This window comes from Netta rufina (assembly GCF_964035555.1).
Source record: "Netta rufina genome assembly, chromosome: 16".
NCBI lineage: Eukaryota > Metazoa > Chordata > Aves > Anseriformes > Anatidae > Netta > Netta rufina.
In genome coordinates this window covers 2,456,779-2,473,385 of record NC_140140.1, presented here as the reverse complement: position 1 = coordinate 2,473,385, position 16,607 = coordinate 2,456,779, and the positions used below count along the sequence as shown (strand labels likewise).

The 16,607-nt window shown below is 55.5% G+C and overlaps 1 protein-coding gene across 4 annotated transcripts in view; it reads right to left on the bottom strand.

The window, feature by feature from the left end:
- Nucleotides 1–16,607, bottom strand: part of HNF4A (hepatocyte nuclear factor 4 alpha) — a gene marked incomplete at both ends in the record, with an annotated part of 32,323 nt that extends 15,716 nt beyond the window's left edge. For 2 of the 4 annotated variants that reach the window (XM_084296574.1, XM_084296575.1), the window contains one exon: nt 1,015–1,135. In XM_084296574.1, coding sequence (XP_084152700.1) covers nt 1,015–1,135 — 121 coding nt within the window. Of the gene's footprint in view, nt 1–1,014; nt 1,136–16,558 lie in introns of those variants that run through there. The other 2 variants (XM_084296576.1, XM_084296573.1) reach the window with 2 other exon arrangements.

Below are 16,607 nucleotides of genomic sequence, written 5' to 3'. Positions count from 1 at the left end.
CCTAGGTGGTTAGGGTCAGCCCTGGGCACAGAGGGCAGGGGGAGGCGGTTGCCAATTTTGGCACCACGATGCCATATCTGCGGGGAGGGAGCTGCAGCTGGGGAAAGAGCTGTGCTGCTGGCACGGTCCTGCCAGCACAGGGGTGCCCAAGCAGCCCCGGTGACACGGCGAGCAAGAGGAAAGGGCTCAGGGAGTCATTTTCTGCAGTGTTACTTGTTTAGTCATTAACGTGTATTTAGAGAGATATTAGTGGGACTTGGAGAGGAGTCTCCTCTTATTGCCGAGTGTTAATTAACAGTACACCTTGGTCTCCAAATGGATGGGCCAGTATTGCAAATCCTGGTGGGTTACGTGTGATTCCACCCTCCTGAAGGGATGGGAGCTCTCAACAACCCCTGCCAGCTCCACTTGCTCCCCTCCCAACCAGGCTGAGCCCCCAGGGACCGCACTCCCACCCAGCACTGCACAGGTGAAGGGCTGTGGCCTCAGGGTGGCTCCTGGGGCAGTGCTTGAATCACCTTTTAAAGCAATTTCACCCTTACCAGGCACTAAGAAGCTTTCTGGGCTGGGGAAAACCTAGCTACAGCCACTCCTGGGATAGGACTGGCTTTCCGCTCGAGTCACAGGCTCGGTGGAGTTTCTGGTGAGTGTTGGGCAGCATTTCAGTTTGCAGCTTTGGAGGGTTTTTTTGTTTGTTTTTGTTTGTTTTCTTTCGGAGGCTGTGGGCACTGAGACCCACCTGTCCTCAGCTCAGGCCCTGGGCTGTGGCTCAATGCCCGGTGTGGACCGCTAATCCCACCGCGCTCTTGGTACGCGCCCATCCCCGGGGTGTCCGGGCACCATCCCTCCCATGCCCGGCACTGCTCCACCACCTCCATTTCTCTCCGGGTAAAGCAAGAAGCCCCCACAAGCCACTCAGCAGAGCCCCGTCGTGCCCCCAGCCCTCCCCAGGAGCGATTCGGCGACCACCTCGGGGCCTTGTCCCTCAGGAGAGGCGGCAGCGTAGGGACTTACCATTGCCCATAGCCAGCACCTGCATGTTCTCAAACTCCAGAGTGGTGTACGCCGGGTCCAATGCCGCGCTATAATCTGCCATCTCCATGTCTATCAGGGCTTTGGAAAGGCGCATTATCATCGGCAAACACGGGCCAGATTGTACTGATTCCCTTGTCCGAGGCTATTGGCCCTTATGCCTCTCTCTGCCTTCGCTGCGTCCCCTATCTGTTGTCTTTTATTTCAGATATTTCTCTGAAAGGATTTGCTGAGCCTCAAGGCCTATACTCCCCAGAGGGGTGGAGGCAGGAGGCAGGGGGTTAATCTTTAATCACCCACTGCTGAAGGCTGCTAGGCTGTGTGTGTGTTTTTTTTTTTTTTTGGTGGAGCAGCAGTGATTCTTGTTGACTGTTTATTATTGAATCTCGAGGCGCTGTGCTCATTTCAGCCCCAGGCACACGCAGGACCGCGGGAGAAGGCGCTCGCCACCCAGGAAACACCTTCCTGGGGCTATTGACCTTGATGCCGAGCTGCTGCTGTTGGTCTTAATTGTACCTGGGGTGGAAAACTTGGAAAAAACCCTGCCTAGAGAACAAGGCTGCTCTTCACTTCTGTCATCGCCTTCCCCTCTCCACCGTTCATTGCCTTCGCCCCCCGATTTCCCCTTCTGGCTCCCTCCCCCCCACAGCTCTTCCTTTTTTCTCCCTTTCCTCCCTGGGAAGGTCAGCGCCCGCATTGCAATTTACACGTTGCTATGCAAAGTAACAGCGTAGGGCTCGCTTTACTTCCCTATAAACCCGGTTTTACAGGGGCTGAGTGCCCTATAAACAGGTCCCACTCTGCAGCCGTGACCAAACAACCTTTGGGGTGAGGGTTTGCCGAGTGCCAGGCACGCAAGCAGAGCGGCGAGTGAGGGGCTGAGCCAGGCTGGGGCAGGCTCGGGCACCGGGGGCACGGCCGGGCCTGCTCCTGTCCCCTTCCTCCTGGTGCTAGAGCCACCCGCTGTCAGACACACCCCAGCCCCGCTTTGACTGACACGTCTTAAAAGTTTCATTGGGCGTTTTACAGCATAGCAGGGCTTTGCTCTGCAGTGTGGAGTTGCCTTCTGGGGATTCAACCTGCGCTGCCTTACAGGCCTCCAGCCTGCGGCATGGCCGACACCTTGGGGCAGACCCCAGGGGCACACAAGCAGCCAAGCTCTTGCTCTCTGGCCCAGAGCTGACCCAGGGCATGTCAGCCCTCTGCAGGACTGACAAGTTCCAGTGTAATGTGCACCACCTAAAAGCGTGAGATCAGTGAGTGGGTATTTAATTGATCACTGAATGGCGTCAGCTGGATTGCTCAGGAGAACAAGCAACTGATGATTCAGTATCAGCTTGCTCTGCATTGAAAACATCCCCGATTTCACAATCGGCTGTGTCCACGCTGCCAACGTGGGCTTCAAATATGTTTGTGTTTGTGCCTCTGGGTGCACCAATGCAGCCCTGGCTCCCTGGGCCATCCTCGCTGTGGTGGCCAAATTAGGATGTAGGTAGCGCTTCCAGATACCACCTTTACCTTTGGGCTACAGATCTGCAGGAGCAAAGCGGGGAACAGGGGAAAGCCCCTGATTTCCTACTTGGGACTAACAATAAATGATCCTTTTCTTCAGGGGAAACAGTCCTCTGCTCTGTGTTCTCAGGAGACAAGCTGGACCCTCTCTGCACTCACGTGGCTGGTTGTACTTTCCTTCAGCAGGAATAGTCCTGGGCTAAAAATGAATTTAATGATGTGCACCAGGGTGTATCTGGTAAGGTAGAGTGTAGCCCTGCTGTGGCCTCATTTCAGCGCCCTCCGTCCCAGTCCTGCTCAGGCCACAGTGATCCCTTTGATTAGATAAATGCTACAGACACTAGGTCAAATATGTGCAGGATTTGCCACAGTGTCTAGTAAAATATCATAAAAGCATGGTCTGTTTTGCTCTGTTCAGCAAAACAAGCCTTTTGCTTAAGTAGCCTGCTGACAAAATAAGGCTGCAAAGGCCATTTGCTCCTAGGGCAGGAAGGATTAAGAGGGCCGGGAATAGAAGATGGGGAGGCAGTGTGTGTGTGAGAGAGGCAGATAAGGAGCGGGGAAGTTTGGAGAGCATTAGGTGGCTCACGAGGCAGGGAGCTGTCAATGGGACGTGGAGCTTTCCGTCCCCAGGCTTGTGTTGACTGTTGTTTTCTCATTACCGGTGTCCTCTGCCTGGTGCACCCTCACAAAGCTCGTCTTAGCACAGAGGTGAAGGACCAGTCCATCAAGGACACGGCGCACTTCCTTTGCCCCCAAGATGGGCTCACAGCATGGGGACGAGCCCCCAGCTGGAAATGTGTCTGCTGCACGAGGCTGGTGTCCCCCTGGGGACAGGCTGCCTGGGGGGTCCTTGTCTCTGTCCCACATCTCTGCATGGCGGCTTAGGACCACGATGGCCTGTGGCTGTTTTAGAATGGATATGTGCTGACTTGAAGCTGGTTTGGAGGCTGATTTGAACACTTCTGCCTTACAGAAGGTGTTTAGTTTTTTTCTGTTTGAGGCAGAGACAACTCTAAGCTGGCAATCAATGGGGGACAGCCTGCTTGTCCTCGCTGGGCTGCCAGGATGTAAACCCAGGGGAAGGCAGGGTGTGCTCCAGGGGCACAAGCACGGCTGGAAGAGTACCTAGGCCTGGTATGTCCCATAGGAAGGAAAGGGCATTTTGGAAGGGCTTTAGCAATGCAATACAGGCACAGAGGGACCCCGTACTGCATCCCAAGCAGAGCCCTGGTAAAGCAAAGGCTGTTCCAAGCCAGGTGCTCAGGGGAATTTCAGCTTTCAGGCCATCTCCTTCTCCTTTTTCTGTCCCCTCCACCCATGCCAGAAGATGGCTGCAAAGGAAACTTTTACAGCTTCAGGCCATGGAGCCTTCTGCACTAAGTAATTATTTAATTTTTATCGGTTGAACAATAAATCCTTCAGCCTTTTTCCACTCTAGCACCTCATGACACTAATTCTGCCTTATCTGTGTATCTTTGGCAAATTAATCCAAAGCAGAAGGGGATTCCCTGAAAATAAGATCTATGCCTTTCAGCAAAGGAGGATGGGGAATAGACTCTGTAATGGAGCATTTATGGGAAGGATACCATCAGCTTCCACACTTGCTAGCTCTTTATGTCAAGTGGGTGAGCGGGCTCCTCCTGCCCTTCTTGAACAGTGTTGTAGGATCAAGAGACAATTCAAGCTGACAGGGACCTCAGAAATCTCCAATCCAGCCTCCTGCTCAGAGCAAACCTTTGGTTTTCACTGTTCCAGCTCTGCACTCTCAGGAAATACCTGGCAGAAGTGCCAGTGCCTGGAGCCAGCGAGACAAACCTCGCAGAGTGCTGGCGATGCTTCTGCTGCTGCTTGGCAGCCACCACTCCAGATCGCTCCGACCATGTCACTCCACAACTGGAGTGGCTTTTCCTTGGCAAGCAAGTGAAGTAGAGCTGGGCTCTGGATCTGAAATCTCTCCAGTCCAGGAAAGCCCTGAACAAGGTCAGGGCTTTGTAGCCAGCCCCAGGGCCACTGCTCAGGGACTATACCGGCAAAGCCCACCGCAGTTTTGCCAAGCAAGCTGGTGGGAAAGCACAAAGTTGAGGTACAAGACTAAGACCAAAAGTCCCAGGGGAACGTCGCCAGCATAGTCATCTCCACACATGCAAAGGTCCCTTCTGCTTTTTTTTTTTCCCCTTTGAAATTTCAAATTCCAGTTTGTGGACAAAGTCCTGCCTATCTGAGAATATAGATCTTCGACCACTGACCAAACTCCACTCCAAGCAGTCCTGAGGGCTGTGTTTCCCCTTGCCCACGGATGCCTCCGCTCAGTCCCTGGATCTGCCAGGATCTCACCGAAACTTTTGCACCAGAACAGAGCGCTCATACTTGCAGAAAGTGGATTTTGCACGTTTGAACCTTATCTTCAGTATCTTCCTTTCTGAACGTGGAATGGGAAGGACCATCTGTAATAACCAGGTAGGAGCCTTATCACCTGCAATTCATTTGGGCAGCCACAGAAAATGAGAAGGTGAAACAAGGGCTTCCATTGTGCTTATACTAGCAATTTTAGCTCATCATTTAAATTAGGGAAGGGGGAAAAAAAAAAGGCAGCTTCAGAAGGGATGGAAAACACGAGGGCACATTAGCTCTTGGAGGCAAAGCCACTCCATATGGTTAACTGATAACTCCAATTTGCCTCTTCCCTCTCATCTTTTCTGATTCTCTTGATTAAGCTCAACTTATTCTCATGCTAATCATTTCTTGACCTGTTTATTCTGCATTAAAAAATTAACAGAGAGCAGTTTACTGCATGACTTGTTCACACAGCAATGCTACAGATTAGCAGGCAGGCTTTAAGCCTCAACGCAAGCCTTTTGGGTGAAGCACCCCGTCTGCGCAGCTCGAGGATGAGGTTTTTTTTCCTGTTTTTAAAGAACGGCTTTTTCTAAAGTCAATATAAATCCCCCTCCCTTCATACCTTAAGTATATTTGCTCTGTGGCTATTTCCAAAGGGGAAAGATAAAGCCAAGGGCTAGTGTTTTGTCAGACTTTCTGTAAACAGGGATATTTAGGCCACACTGTCAAGCCCCTTTGCCTTCTACTGCAGAGAGTCATGACTTACGGGGCAGAGCTGCTGGCGTGTTAATAAGCAGCTCCAAGGAATTTGCAGGGGCTGCGGGGGACTGCAGGTCAGCACAGCTGAAACAAGCCCCGAGTTGAAGCAGAGGATCTTCGTTTAAGCTCCAGGCAATCATCTGGCTGACACACGGAAAGGTGTCAGTCCCCAAAACGTCCACGGCAGCAGAGAGAAGTCTCCAGGAAAACAGATCATTAACCAGAAGCTGTTTAGGGTCTGTCTGCCCCTTGCCAGCCCCATGCAGCACATCCCTGCCCTGGCAAAACACACAGAAGAGCCCTTGGTGGTGCACAGCTCACGTGGGAAGCAGATCAGGAGGTGACCAAAGTGACATGTCAGAGTGAGATTTGTGCCCTGGGGAAGATGCGGGCATTTTGTTCAATGACAAATTCTCTCCAGTGCTGAAGTTCCTGTGGCTGTGGTTGGGACAGATGTTGTTCGGAGGCCTTGGGGCGATGCTGCTGTGTCAGCCGGGATGCTGGACGGGGCAGTGCCGTAGCTAAGGCAGAGCAGCTCCCGAGCAGACGCCGGACATGTTGCCACTGCTGAGCCCTGGGACACGCAGCAGTGCCTGGGGCTCCCCAGCACAGCTCTGGAGGATGCAGACAGCTTTGCTGCAACCTCAGGTTATTTCTCACTGGTGCCAAAAGTTTTGAAAGGTAGCCAAACCAACCCGAACAGTCCAGGCCCCCAGGACATAAAATCACTGTACAGCGAACCAAGGCGATTTTTGGACATGCGCTTCAAAGGATGCAGACAACTCTGCTTGAAATCCTCTCCAAAAGCAACATGTGCTTTTCAACCGAAGCCGGGATGGATGTTGGAGCTGGAGGCAATGGAGCTAGAATAAATAGCTGCTATGTGAAAGTGGCAGAAAAAGAACTGCAAACACGGGGACAGACAGAGCATTTCGGCATATACTGCTTTAGCGATAACACCGTGCGTGCCTTTCATCCCGGGATCAGAAAAGGGTTTATTGTGCTGACTAACAAAGGCTCTGAGCCCTTGAGGAAGTAATTATTGTTACTCTTAGGAGCTGTTGTTTTGCAAGGACAGTAGAAACAAAGAAAGTTGGAGCTGTTTTCAGCATGGCAGCTGCGCTCAGAAATGTCAGCGCATTTGCCTATCTTGTTTGTGTTTGCAGTCGCTCGGGCTACATGGCAGCCCTCGAGAACGGTGCCCACGTGTCGGTAGCCACAAGTACGTGCTGCTGGCTCTGAAAATCTGGCTGGTGAGTTTTTGTGCAAAATCATGCAGCAAGCCCAAGCGAGGAAGAGGAACTATTAACTTGATCTTATCCCATCACACCGCAGCCTGCCGCTTGGCCCAAGTTACAGCTGCCACCTCCGATTCCTGCTGCCCCACCCAAATCCCTATAGTCTGTGACCATTGCGTCAGGTCCCAGACACAACCGAACGGAAACCCGGAAGCTTTCCAGCAAAATACTCTGCTGCCTGCTCGGGAGGAAATCAAGGAAAGCTCCAGAGCCACCTTGCCACGTGATGGTCCAGATTCGCGGGCTGTTGGCAGCCGCTCAGCCCCAATCCAACCATTTCAGCCCCCATCTGTAGGGGAACAGAAGTCGTGGGGAAGCAGCGGCACGGGAAGGAAAGTTTGCTGTCAGATTTTCTGCAGAGCCGTGTTCAGCAGGGAGCACCTATCGCTTCGTGCCTTGCCAGCTCACACATTTAGCATGACAGGGAGCTTGGCAGCACACGCCTGGACCTGTAGAGAACTTGTTCAACAGGCGAATGTGATCCCTTTGGAATTGAAGTAATCCTATAGTTTCCCAGGGAAAAAGATCCCTACACAGCCTATGGGCTGGCAGACAACCTGGGCTGTCCGTGCACCCCTGCCAGCTGTTTGCAGCGCTTTTAGGTTTCATTGCCTTTATACCCTTCTGCATGTTCCTTCTGCACATGGAACAGCCCCAGAATTGATCCAGCCAGTGGAGAAATAGGCTGAGGAGGAGAACAGCCAAAATCAACAGAGGTTACAAAGCAAATTTTGCTTATTTTTTTGTTTTGTTTAAATTTATCTTTTTGCAAAGGTGGATTTCATCAGCACTCCATGCCTGCTGGAAGTGACCTCCAGTCACTGCTGGGACTCTGGGGATCAGCCCTCGCTAGCTTCAGGGGGGGAGCTGATGAAATTAAGGCAAACGACTGCAAAACTAGTCAGGGTCTGAAGCACTGCAAGCATCAGGAGGGTGATGGAGGGATGGTCTAAACCTCTGTCCTTGGAGGATGGGTAAAATTTGAGAGATTCCAGTTTCTGGAGTCAGAAACAAGTTAGTGCAAAATGCTTTTTCTCCACAGGGGCATGCAGAGTGACCAAATAGCCTGGACTGGCCCTGATGTCCTCAGTCTCCTAAGGAAACAAGTGCCAAAGGAGTAGATGAAAGCAAAACAACCACCAGGAGCTTGCTGGTAGCACCTGCAGCCCGTGGACACCACGACACTCGTCTGCGTAGCGCTCCTGCCCTGTTTGCTGCCACAGAAATAAAAACCTGCAGGAGATAGCAAGGTACGGACAGATCTGAACTTTCTACGTGCAAGTTTTGTTGCGTGGGGTGGCAGCAAAGGGAGGGAATTACTTATCTCACCAGTCCCAAAACCACACGACCGGGACAGCGCCAATCGCCTGGCTCGCAGCTAACAAACATGGCAAACTGCTAATTCCCTTCGAGTATCTGACCTATGTCTCCAAGAGAGAATAACATTATTATTTGTCCCTTTATACTCCTGCAGGACCCAGTGCCATTGGCCTCTTCTGCCATAAAGAAATTAAAATATATTATGACCATAAACTACATCATTTAAGGAAATGAACCATTTCTAGTAAACGTATCATGGGATGCCAAAGCCATGAACTTTTCTAAATCAATCACCAGCTGATAAAGAGTGCAGGTATTTGCTGGGAGCAGCTCCCAGCTCATGGCTCCCCAAGCGGCTCCCAGCACGGTGCTGGTGTGGGGGGCCCGTCCCGCGCCGTGGTGGCTGGGGACACGCAGGGGACACAAATTATGCTGGAGCAGCCTCTGCAAGTGCAAAAACTCCGTGTGGGAATTGCTCATGCAAGAGGACCCCTAGGATAAGCCTTTCCCCACGAGCACCCTGACTCCAGGAGACCTCCTCACTGCCTCTCCCCTCGCCCCACTCCTCTGCACCAACCTCCCCGTGGGTGCTGGGGCAGGGGAGCAGCGCACAGAGCCAGCTCTCATCCTGCTAAGAGAACCTTTGGGAACACGTGTGGGTACCTGGTGTTTCCTGGAGCAGGTGGTATCTGCTGCCATGCATCTTCCAGGGGTGCCTGGCCCTGCAGGCAGAGCTAGGGGAGTCTCGCCCTCGCGTGGGGCCGCGAGCCCCCCGTGGGCTGTGGGGTGAGAGCCATGCCCAAGCGGGCGCTGGGGAGCTGGCTGCCGTGTGGCAGCAGGGCTCGGCTAATCCCTTAATGCTGGTCACAATGAGATTTGATGGGGAGCAGGAGTTTGTGCTGCAGAGCTGCAGGTTTTAAAGGGCTCTGGCCACTGCCTGGAGGGGAATTATAAGGTGGCTCGGGGTCTGTGCCCTGCTGGCGGTGCCCGTAGCGATGCTCGGTGCTTTCTGAGCCACCTTTCTGAGGTGCCCTCGCCCTGGTCTCTGGCCTGCTGCTGGATTTCTGCAGGGCAGGGGGGCCCGACTGCACGTGCAGCTGTGGAGGCTGCTCTGCAAAATGTGCCTGGGCACGTTTAACAACAGGAGCGGGTCAGGCTGTCTGGGGAGAGGCTGGGAGCTTTCTCTTTAAAATGTTTCTATATAAATACCCATAACACGGTATCAGTGAGAAACAACCTTTGTTTCACCTCCCAGCCACGCATGGGCGATCGATGTCAGGCAGCTGCCATTATGAAATGGGGAGAAGGGAGGTGTGAAGGCACAGCGGGTCAGCAGGCGGGGAGCTGTGCCTGGTGCTCCCCACCTTTGGGCAGCCTTCAGCTTTGTGTCTTGCAGAGCCCCCGGCAGCAGCTCCAGCGATTCAAACCGCCCCGCTGGCAGCTCTGCAGGAGCTCTGCTGCCCTGTGTCGGAGCCCTCCTCTCCTAAAGAAACTGGGAGCTGGAAAGCTCTCAGGGCTGAGGTTTTTTAATAGACCATGCACGTTGGTTCACCCAGCTCCTCTTGCTGGGCAGTTGGTGTCCATGCCCCAGGCAGCCTGAGCTTTTGGCTAGCATGGGCCCTGGATGTGCCTCTCGCTGTGGCCCAGCCAAGTCAAGCCCACCAGGCAGAACAGGGATTTTCCAGGTACCAAACGACAAGAGAACCCTCTCTGCCATTGCAGCACTGAGTTTTCTATTTATTTTTTTCTGGAGATATTGCTGCTACGGCACTCGTGTTGACCCAATGGCCCAGGTCCAGCGGGGAGCACAGAAGCTGCCAGGAGTGCTGGCACTGTGTGGCCCTGCTTAGGCTGGAGGAGTAAAATTAGGTGAGGGATTAGAGTGGCACTTCACTGAGTTTTCAGATGTTTAGAGCAATGAATTTAATGCTGAGACAGAGAACTAGGCAACTTTGCAATGCATCCGCGTGCTGCTTGGCAGCTGCCCTGATCAGGGCCAGGAGCAAGCGTGGCCTTTGTCAGCCCCCACACCTCAGGGAGCTATTGACATGGCCAAGCCCCTCTGAAACACAAACGTTCCTGCACTTTTCTTCCTCCTCAGAGAGCTTTCCTGCCGAGCCTGCCCCTCCTCTCACTGTGCAGAGGAGAGCTCGTTTCTGCTCTCCCAGAGATGCCAGACCCCTCGCTGCCCTCTCAAAAGCACGATTCTAATGGGCAAAATCGTGACTAAATTGTCCCTGCCCCACATCTGCAAGCCTCTGCTTCCACCCTGGGTTTCCTGGGACTCATCAGAATTAATTTTGGTAGCACAGCTGCCAGGGGCTGCCAGAAGGCTCCTGGTGAGCCACGGGTGGGGAATGGCGATTCAGTTCAAACAGAAGATGCTGTTCGGAGGGGAAGGCAAGTTTCAGTTTGGCTTTGAGGTTTAAAGAAGTGTGATGGATGTGAGATGTGGGGCCAGGAGGGACAGCCTGAGTCCCTCCGAGGAAGCCGGTGAGGGGACCCCAGCCCGGCAGGTCCATGCCCATGCCCCATGCTGGCCGGTGATGGGTGCAGATGCCCAGCGTGTCTGCATGGGACCAGAAGCAGCATCGTGTGCTGCCTGGAGGGCAGGGCCGGCTCTGAACTGTGCCTAACCCCGTGACACCTCCCTTCACCCGTCTGTTTCCACAGCGGAGCGTTAATTCCTGCAGCAGGGAAACACACCCAGCACGCAGAGATTGCTCCCAGACGCTGGCGGTCACCAGGCACACACCCAGGGATGGAGCTGTGGGCAGCACCCGCCTCTGCCTCCACCAGGATGTCCCCGTGGGGACCAAGCCACCACCATTTACTCCGTGACCTCAGCCCTCCAAGGCAGGGGGGGCAGACGGGGATGTGGATCCAAAGCCCTGCTGCTTGCCCCCCTGCTCCTCTTTCTCCCTACTCCACCCAAGGCCTTGATTTCCTGCTGCTGCCTTTGCCCTGCCGGTGCCGGTCCCTTTGGGGACCCACAGCATGGGGCACTTGTTTTTGTTTTTTTTATGCCTCCTGCTGTCCCCCACTGTTGCCCTATCTGTTAACCTGACCCTATTCAGCCTCACAGTCTGTGGCTGAATTTCCTTGGGGTGATCACTGATGAATCTTCATCCCAGGCTGCTGTGTCTCACCAGGGCAGCGGGGTGGGCCCTGGTTCCCCTATGGACAGGGCAGGGTTTGGGGCTTGTGCATCCTCTGGAAACGTGGAGCGGGCTGGGCTGGTGTGGTGGAAGGAGGAGCAGAAGCTTCTCATGTGGAGTCAAGGCTTTGGGGACCGTGTGGCAAAATTTGGGGCATCCCATCAGAGCGGAGAGGGCGAGAGGTGACGGAGCGTGGCGGTGGGAGCTGAGCTCTGCCGGCTGTGTCGGCGGCGCTGGGCCATAAACGCAGCCCGGGGGCTGTCAGCTACGTGTTGGCAAACATGTTGAGTGGGCTCGACTATTGATTCTTACCATATAAAACGAGTGTTGTGCCACTTGTTCAGGTTTGCGCAGGTTTTACAGCTCTTGTTCTGAGAAGTGCCCGTGTATTTGGTTTTGCTCCTTCCTCCAGGTCTATCTGTTGACATTGGCTCTCTTAAGCAGAGCGCAGAGCCACGCCAGGAAGTTGTGTACAGCTCTCCCTGCTCTTCCCCCTTTCCCAGGGGCTATCGCCTATAAAATCTTGCACACGCCCATGGCCAGGACAGCTTCCCCATGCGGAGGCAGGTGAAAGGTACCCGCGGGTCCCTCGCTGGTAGGTTCGGGTGCCCAGGCACGGTGGCAGGAGCTGAGCCACCCACCCAGCTGGATGTTTCGGGGTGTGTGGGCAAAGCAGCAAGGAAGGTGCTGCCGGGGGCTTGTGTCCTGGCCAGCCTGGGGTGGGATGAGCAAGGTAAGGGGAGAGACTCGTAGGGCTGCGATGAAAACCAGTGTGCACAAACCAGCTTGGATGTCTGGAGAAGGTGTCGGAGCTCCCAACACGTTGCCATGGAGGAGGCAGCACACATGGTGGCCCATTTGTCACCGTCCCCACTTCCACTCCTCTGCCCCTGGGGAAGTGCCAGCGCCCACTGAGCCCCCGGGGACACCTCCCTGCGGGGGTCTGGGCCCATGCTGGTGGCCCCCATCCGCCCCTCAGCACTGGGGCTCCTGGTCCCAGAGGATGCAACCAGAGTCCCTCTAGTGGCTGCAGCATTTTGGGATAGGAATCTGGTCCGGCCACGCACAGCCGTGGCTTTTTGAGCCAGGATCTGCTCCTCAGCTGCTGGTGCCTTTCTGCAGCCGCAGCTCTGCTTGAAGCTGCTTCCCGTGGAGCTTTGGTGCGTTGTCTCAAACATGTTATTTTCTTGAGGCTTGCATTTCCTGAAGGGATTTGCTAGGTGATTTCTGCTGATGCTCAGGCCGAAGCTTGGACGTGAGTTATTTTGGGGAGCAATTGCCTCTGGGACCTGGCTTAGCTCCGGGACCCTGGTGGAAATTTGGTGCCTGTGCCCAGCACCGGTGAGCAGAGCTGTCGGGTCCGGGTTCGCGATCCAGCCACTACCTCGAAATACTCTTTCCATGAAAATTCTGCAACATTTGCTGTTTCCACAAACATTTCTGCCAGGAAATTTGTTTGCTCGAACATTTGAGGAAAGCAAACAGAGGAGCCTGAACACAAACAGGCAGGGATGTTTTTTTTTGCAGTATTTGACACACTCTAACTCCGACACTTCCAGACGCTCGCCCTGCTCTGCCTGTGAACTACCCTGCTCCGGCTGCAGATATTGCTGTATTTACAGGAAATATTTACTACTCATTACCACTCAGCCATTTCTTGCCCCTGTAGGTGCTGCCCCACCAGCATTGGCCTCACAGCCCCTGGGAGCAGCTGGCAGGGATGGGAAGGGGGCTGCGGGAAGCACGTGGCTGTGGTGGGTGTCCCAACACTGCCTGTCCTTGACAGCCCTCGTGCAATGGACAAAGAAGAGACAGAGGTGTTAAATAGCAGCTAACGTGAGTATTCCAGGGGAAAAAGGCTCAGTTTGGGTCATATCGAATGGGAGCCAATACAAATTAAATCAATTTTATAATGAAAAGTACAAATATTCAGGAATTCTGCCTATTTTTATGTTCTTCAGCTGAAACTATTCACCACATCTGACCAAAATGCCTTAGCAGCTCTGACCTCTCACATTTTTCAGCTAATTTCCAAAGCTGCTTTACTGAGCTCGCCCCAATTATGCACTGCTGCCTGCTGAAAGCACCCAGCCAAGGCATCCCTGGCACCGAGAGCCTCTCCTGAAATAGGAAGGAGCGGTTCTGTGCTGGGCTTAGGGGCAGTTGCCCTGATTGTGCTGGTCTCACTGGGAGGAGAAAAGCAGAGACAGGCTCCTCTTCTCCATCCTGGAAGGAAGGAGGCCCCGGGCATCGCCCTCTCCATCCCATGTCCTCTCACAGACATTTACAGCCTCTCCTCCACCAGTGTTTTAGTACCAGTGTGCCGGCGTGGCAGGCACTGCTGGGGGGGCAGTTTCCATCCTACAGCCCTGAGCAGGGGCTGGGGAGGAGGCTGAACGTCCCCCCAGCCCCATGACCTCTCTCCCTTCTTGCTGAGCGTCCGTGCGGGGTTCAGGGGATCAGATACCTTCACCACGGCTCCCGCCGGGCATCCTCCAGCTCCTTTACACAAAGCACAGGCCCTGTGTTTTCGTGGGAACCCAGGAGGTGCTTTGGGGCTGGGGTGGACGGGGAGGATTGCTGTGAACATGCTGGGGGTGCCCCACTCTGGGCTCTTGCTCTTTGTCCCTGACTTCCAGTGGATGCTGTAATGCCGAAGCCCCTGAGACAGACGGAGAGGTGAAAATACCAGAAGCCAGCCTGGCATTGGTCACAGAAAGCCCTGCAAATAAGCTCACAGCACGGCTGGGGCTCAGCTCTGCCACGGCTCCAGGCAGCTCCCGCATTTCCTCACGAGGGAACAAACTCCCCGGTGGCTCTGGGCAGGGTTTGGCCACCCCGCTGCCACCCGCCCCGCAGCGTGTCCCGGTCCCCGTGTCCCGGTCCCCGTGCCCAGCCAGCTGCGCTGCCAGCCCAGGAAATGCACTGCAGGCTCCTGGGGAGGCGAGGGGCTGCCAGGGCTCCGTCTCCTCTGCCTGTTTGGATAACTTCTTCACCCGTTTTGTTTAGGAGGACTCCCCTCCTCCTGCCAACAGTCTGACTTTTCTCTCATTTCAGCCCGGGAGGCCCTTTTTCTCTTTTATTATTATTATTTTTTTCTCTCTTCCCCCTCGCGAGGCCCCAGGCTCAGCAGCCTGGCCCCGGCACAGCCTCGCAAGCCGCGGGTGTCTGCGCTGCCTTTGTTTGTGCTCCGAGCCAGATGGGGTGAGCGGCGCAGGTGGGATGTGGAGCAATTCTTCCCAAGCAGGCCCGCCCGCTGACCCTCAGCTGCTCCCCGGGGAGAATTACCAGCAGAGCTATTCGCCTGCCTTCCCCTACGGTCACCGATGTGCCAGGGCTGGCAAACGGCCGCTCGCTTAGAGCCAGATGCAAGCGGACGTCACAACTTAATCGTAAGTGAATAAACTGCTCGTCCAGCTCCTCAGGTATCGTCTGTCCTGCAAGGGCTGATGCTCGCTGAAGAAAAGTGGATGGCCTCGTGCCCCAGGGCAGAGGAGGGCACAGGCACCCTGGGTTTGGGACACCCGGACCCAGCCACCTCGCAGCACTCCCCCTGTGCTGTCACATCCCGTGGCTGTGACATCCACGTCATTTGTGCCTCCCCTTCTGCCCAGTTAAGGATCAGCATCCCAGGCCTCTGTGCTGGCCGGTGGCAGTGACCGTACCGAGGAGCAGAGCCTCCAGATCTCCCACAGGAATCAAGGCTTGGTTTACTGACAGCCCTCATCACACATCTCCCCGCGCACGGTCGCGATCTGCTCCGACCAGACCAAAAGCTGAGCGTGGTTTTGAGCTGGGCTTAATGCGAGAACCCCCGGCTCCTGTACGCTTAGGGTGTACAAATAAATGAGAGCAGACTAAACCAAAGAGTTTTGTACCTGTCACATATCTCCTGCGCCCCTGTAGCTCTCTGCTCCGTGCCCAGCCCGGGGATGCTGTTGCACATCCCAGACAATCCCTACACGTTTCTATTGCGAGGGGCCGTGCACCCGCTGATGTGCCGATGTGCCGTGTGTCACTGCAGGGCTGTGCATGGGGGCATTTGGGGCCCAAGAGCAAAGCAGGCTGGGGAATCCTGAAGTACATGGGGTGAGGAAACACAGGCCCCCACGGCAAGGACTCCCAGCATGGGACTGGCTTAGGGCTGAAGGTGGCAGGGACGTCCCCTGCTGTGGGCCTGGAGCCAGAGGAGCCATCACCCAAAATGTGGCTAGAGGCAAAGCATGGGTGGGTGGCCCGGGAGCCCAGCAAACCTCCTGGGGCTGGCTGCGGCACACATGGGGCATGGGCTGGTGGGGCTGTGACTTTGGGGCGAGTGTGGCAAAGGAGAAGAGGAGCAGGATGCCGAAAACAGTGAGGTGGCGTGACAGAGAGCCACGGGGATGTGATGGAGAGCCTCGTGACTGCGAGACCTCATCTGCTGCATCCCCGCTCTGCCCCCTGGCCATACCCAGGACTCTGGATGTCCCAGATCCCACAGGACCACACCAGCCCCAGCCCCTTGCCTCCTGGGGAAGCTGCAGCACGTCTGAGCCCAGAGGGTAACAGCGGGATGACGACAGCCTGGGCAGAGGGGACCTGTCCCCCAGCGCCCACGTGCCTCTGTGTGCTGTTGGCACCCGGCCCAGCACGAGAGCAGCCGCCTGGGGCTGCCCCAGGCCGGTGCAGGGGCAGGACGTGCTGCCTGGCACCCCGCACCACGGGGATGGGCGCTGAAATCCCCGCTGGGAGCCCTGCTCAGCATCACCCCGGCCCCTTCCCTTGGCCGCTTGGGCAGCCGGGGCATGGCGCCGACCAGACACAGCCTTGGTGTTTGGGGCTGGCTCTGTGTCCCGAGGCGGCACGTCGGGGGGCTTCGAGGCTGCTTCCACTTGCAGCTGGGCACCCGCTCCCCACGCAGGGCGCAGCGGCCCCTCGGCGAGCGGCTCGGCCCCGCTCCGCTCCCTCCAGCACCTTCCTTCTTCTTCCAGCCGAGCGGGGCAAGCGAGAACAGGGATCTTTGCATCTACCTCTAGGAGGCACGGGTAGGACCGGGGACCCTTTCTCTCCAGCACGTGGCGGAGCCCGCGGGGGCGGCGCGGCGGGGCCGGTGCCGCTGCCGTGTCCCAGCCCCGCTCCCCGCGGGGCCGCGCTACTCACCGTACGGAGCCTCCATCTTAGCGCTTAGCTGGGTGCTTACATTGACCAT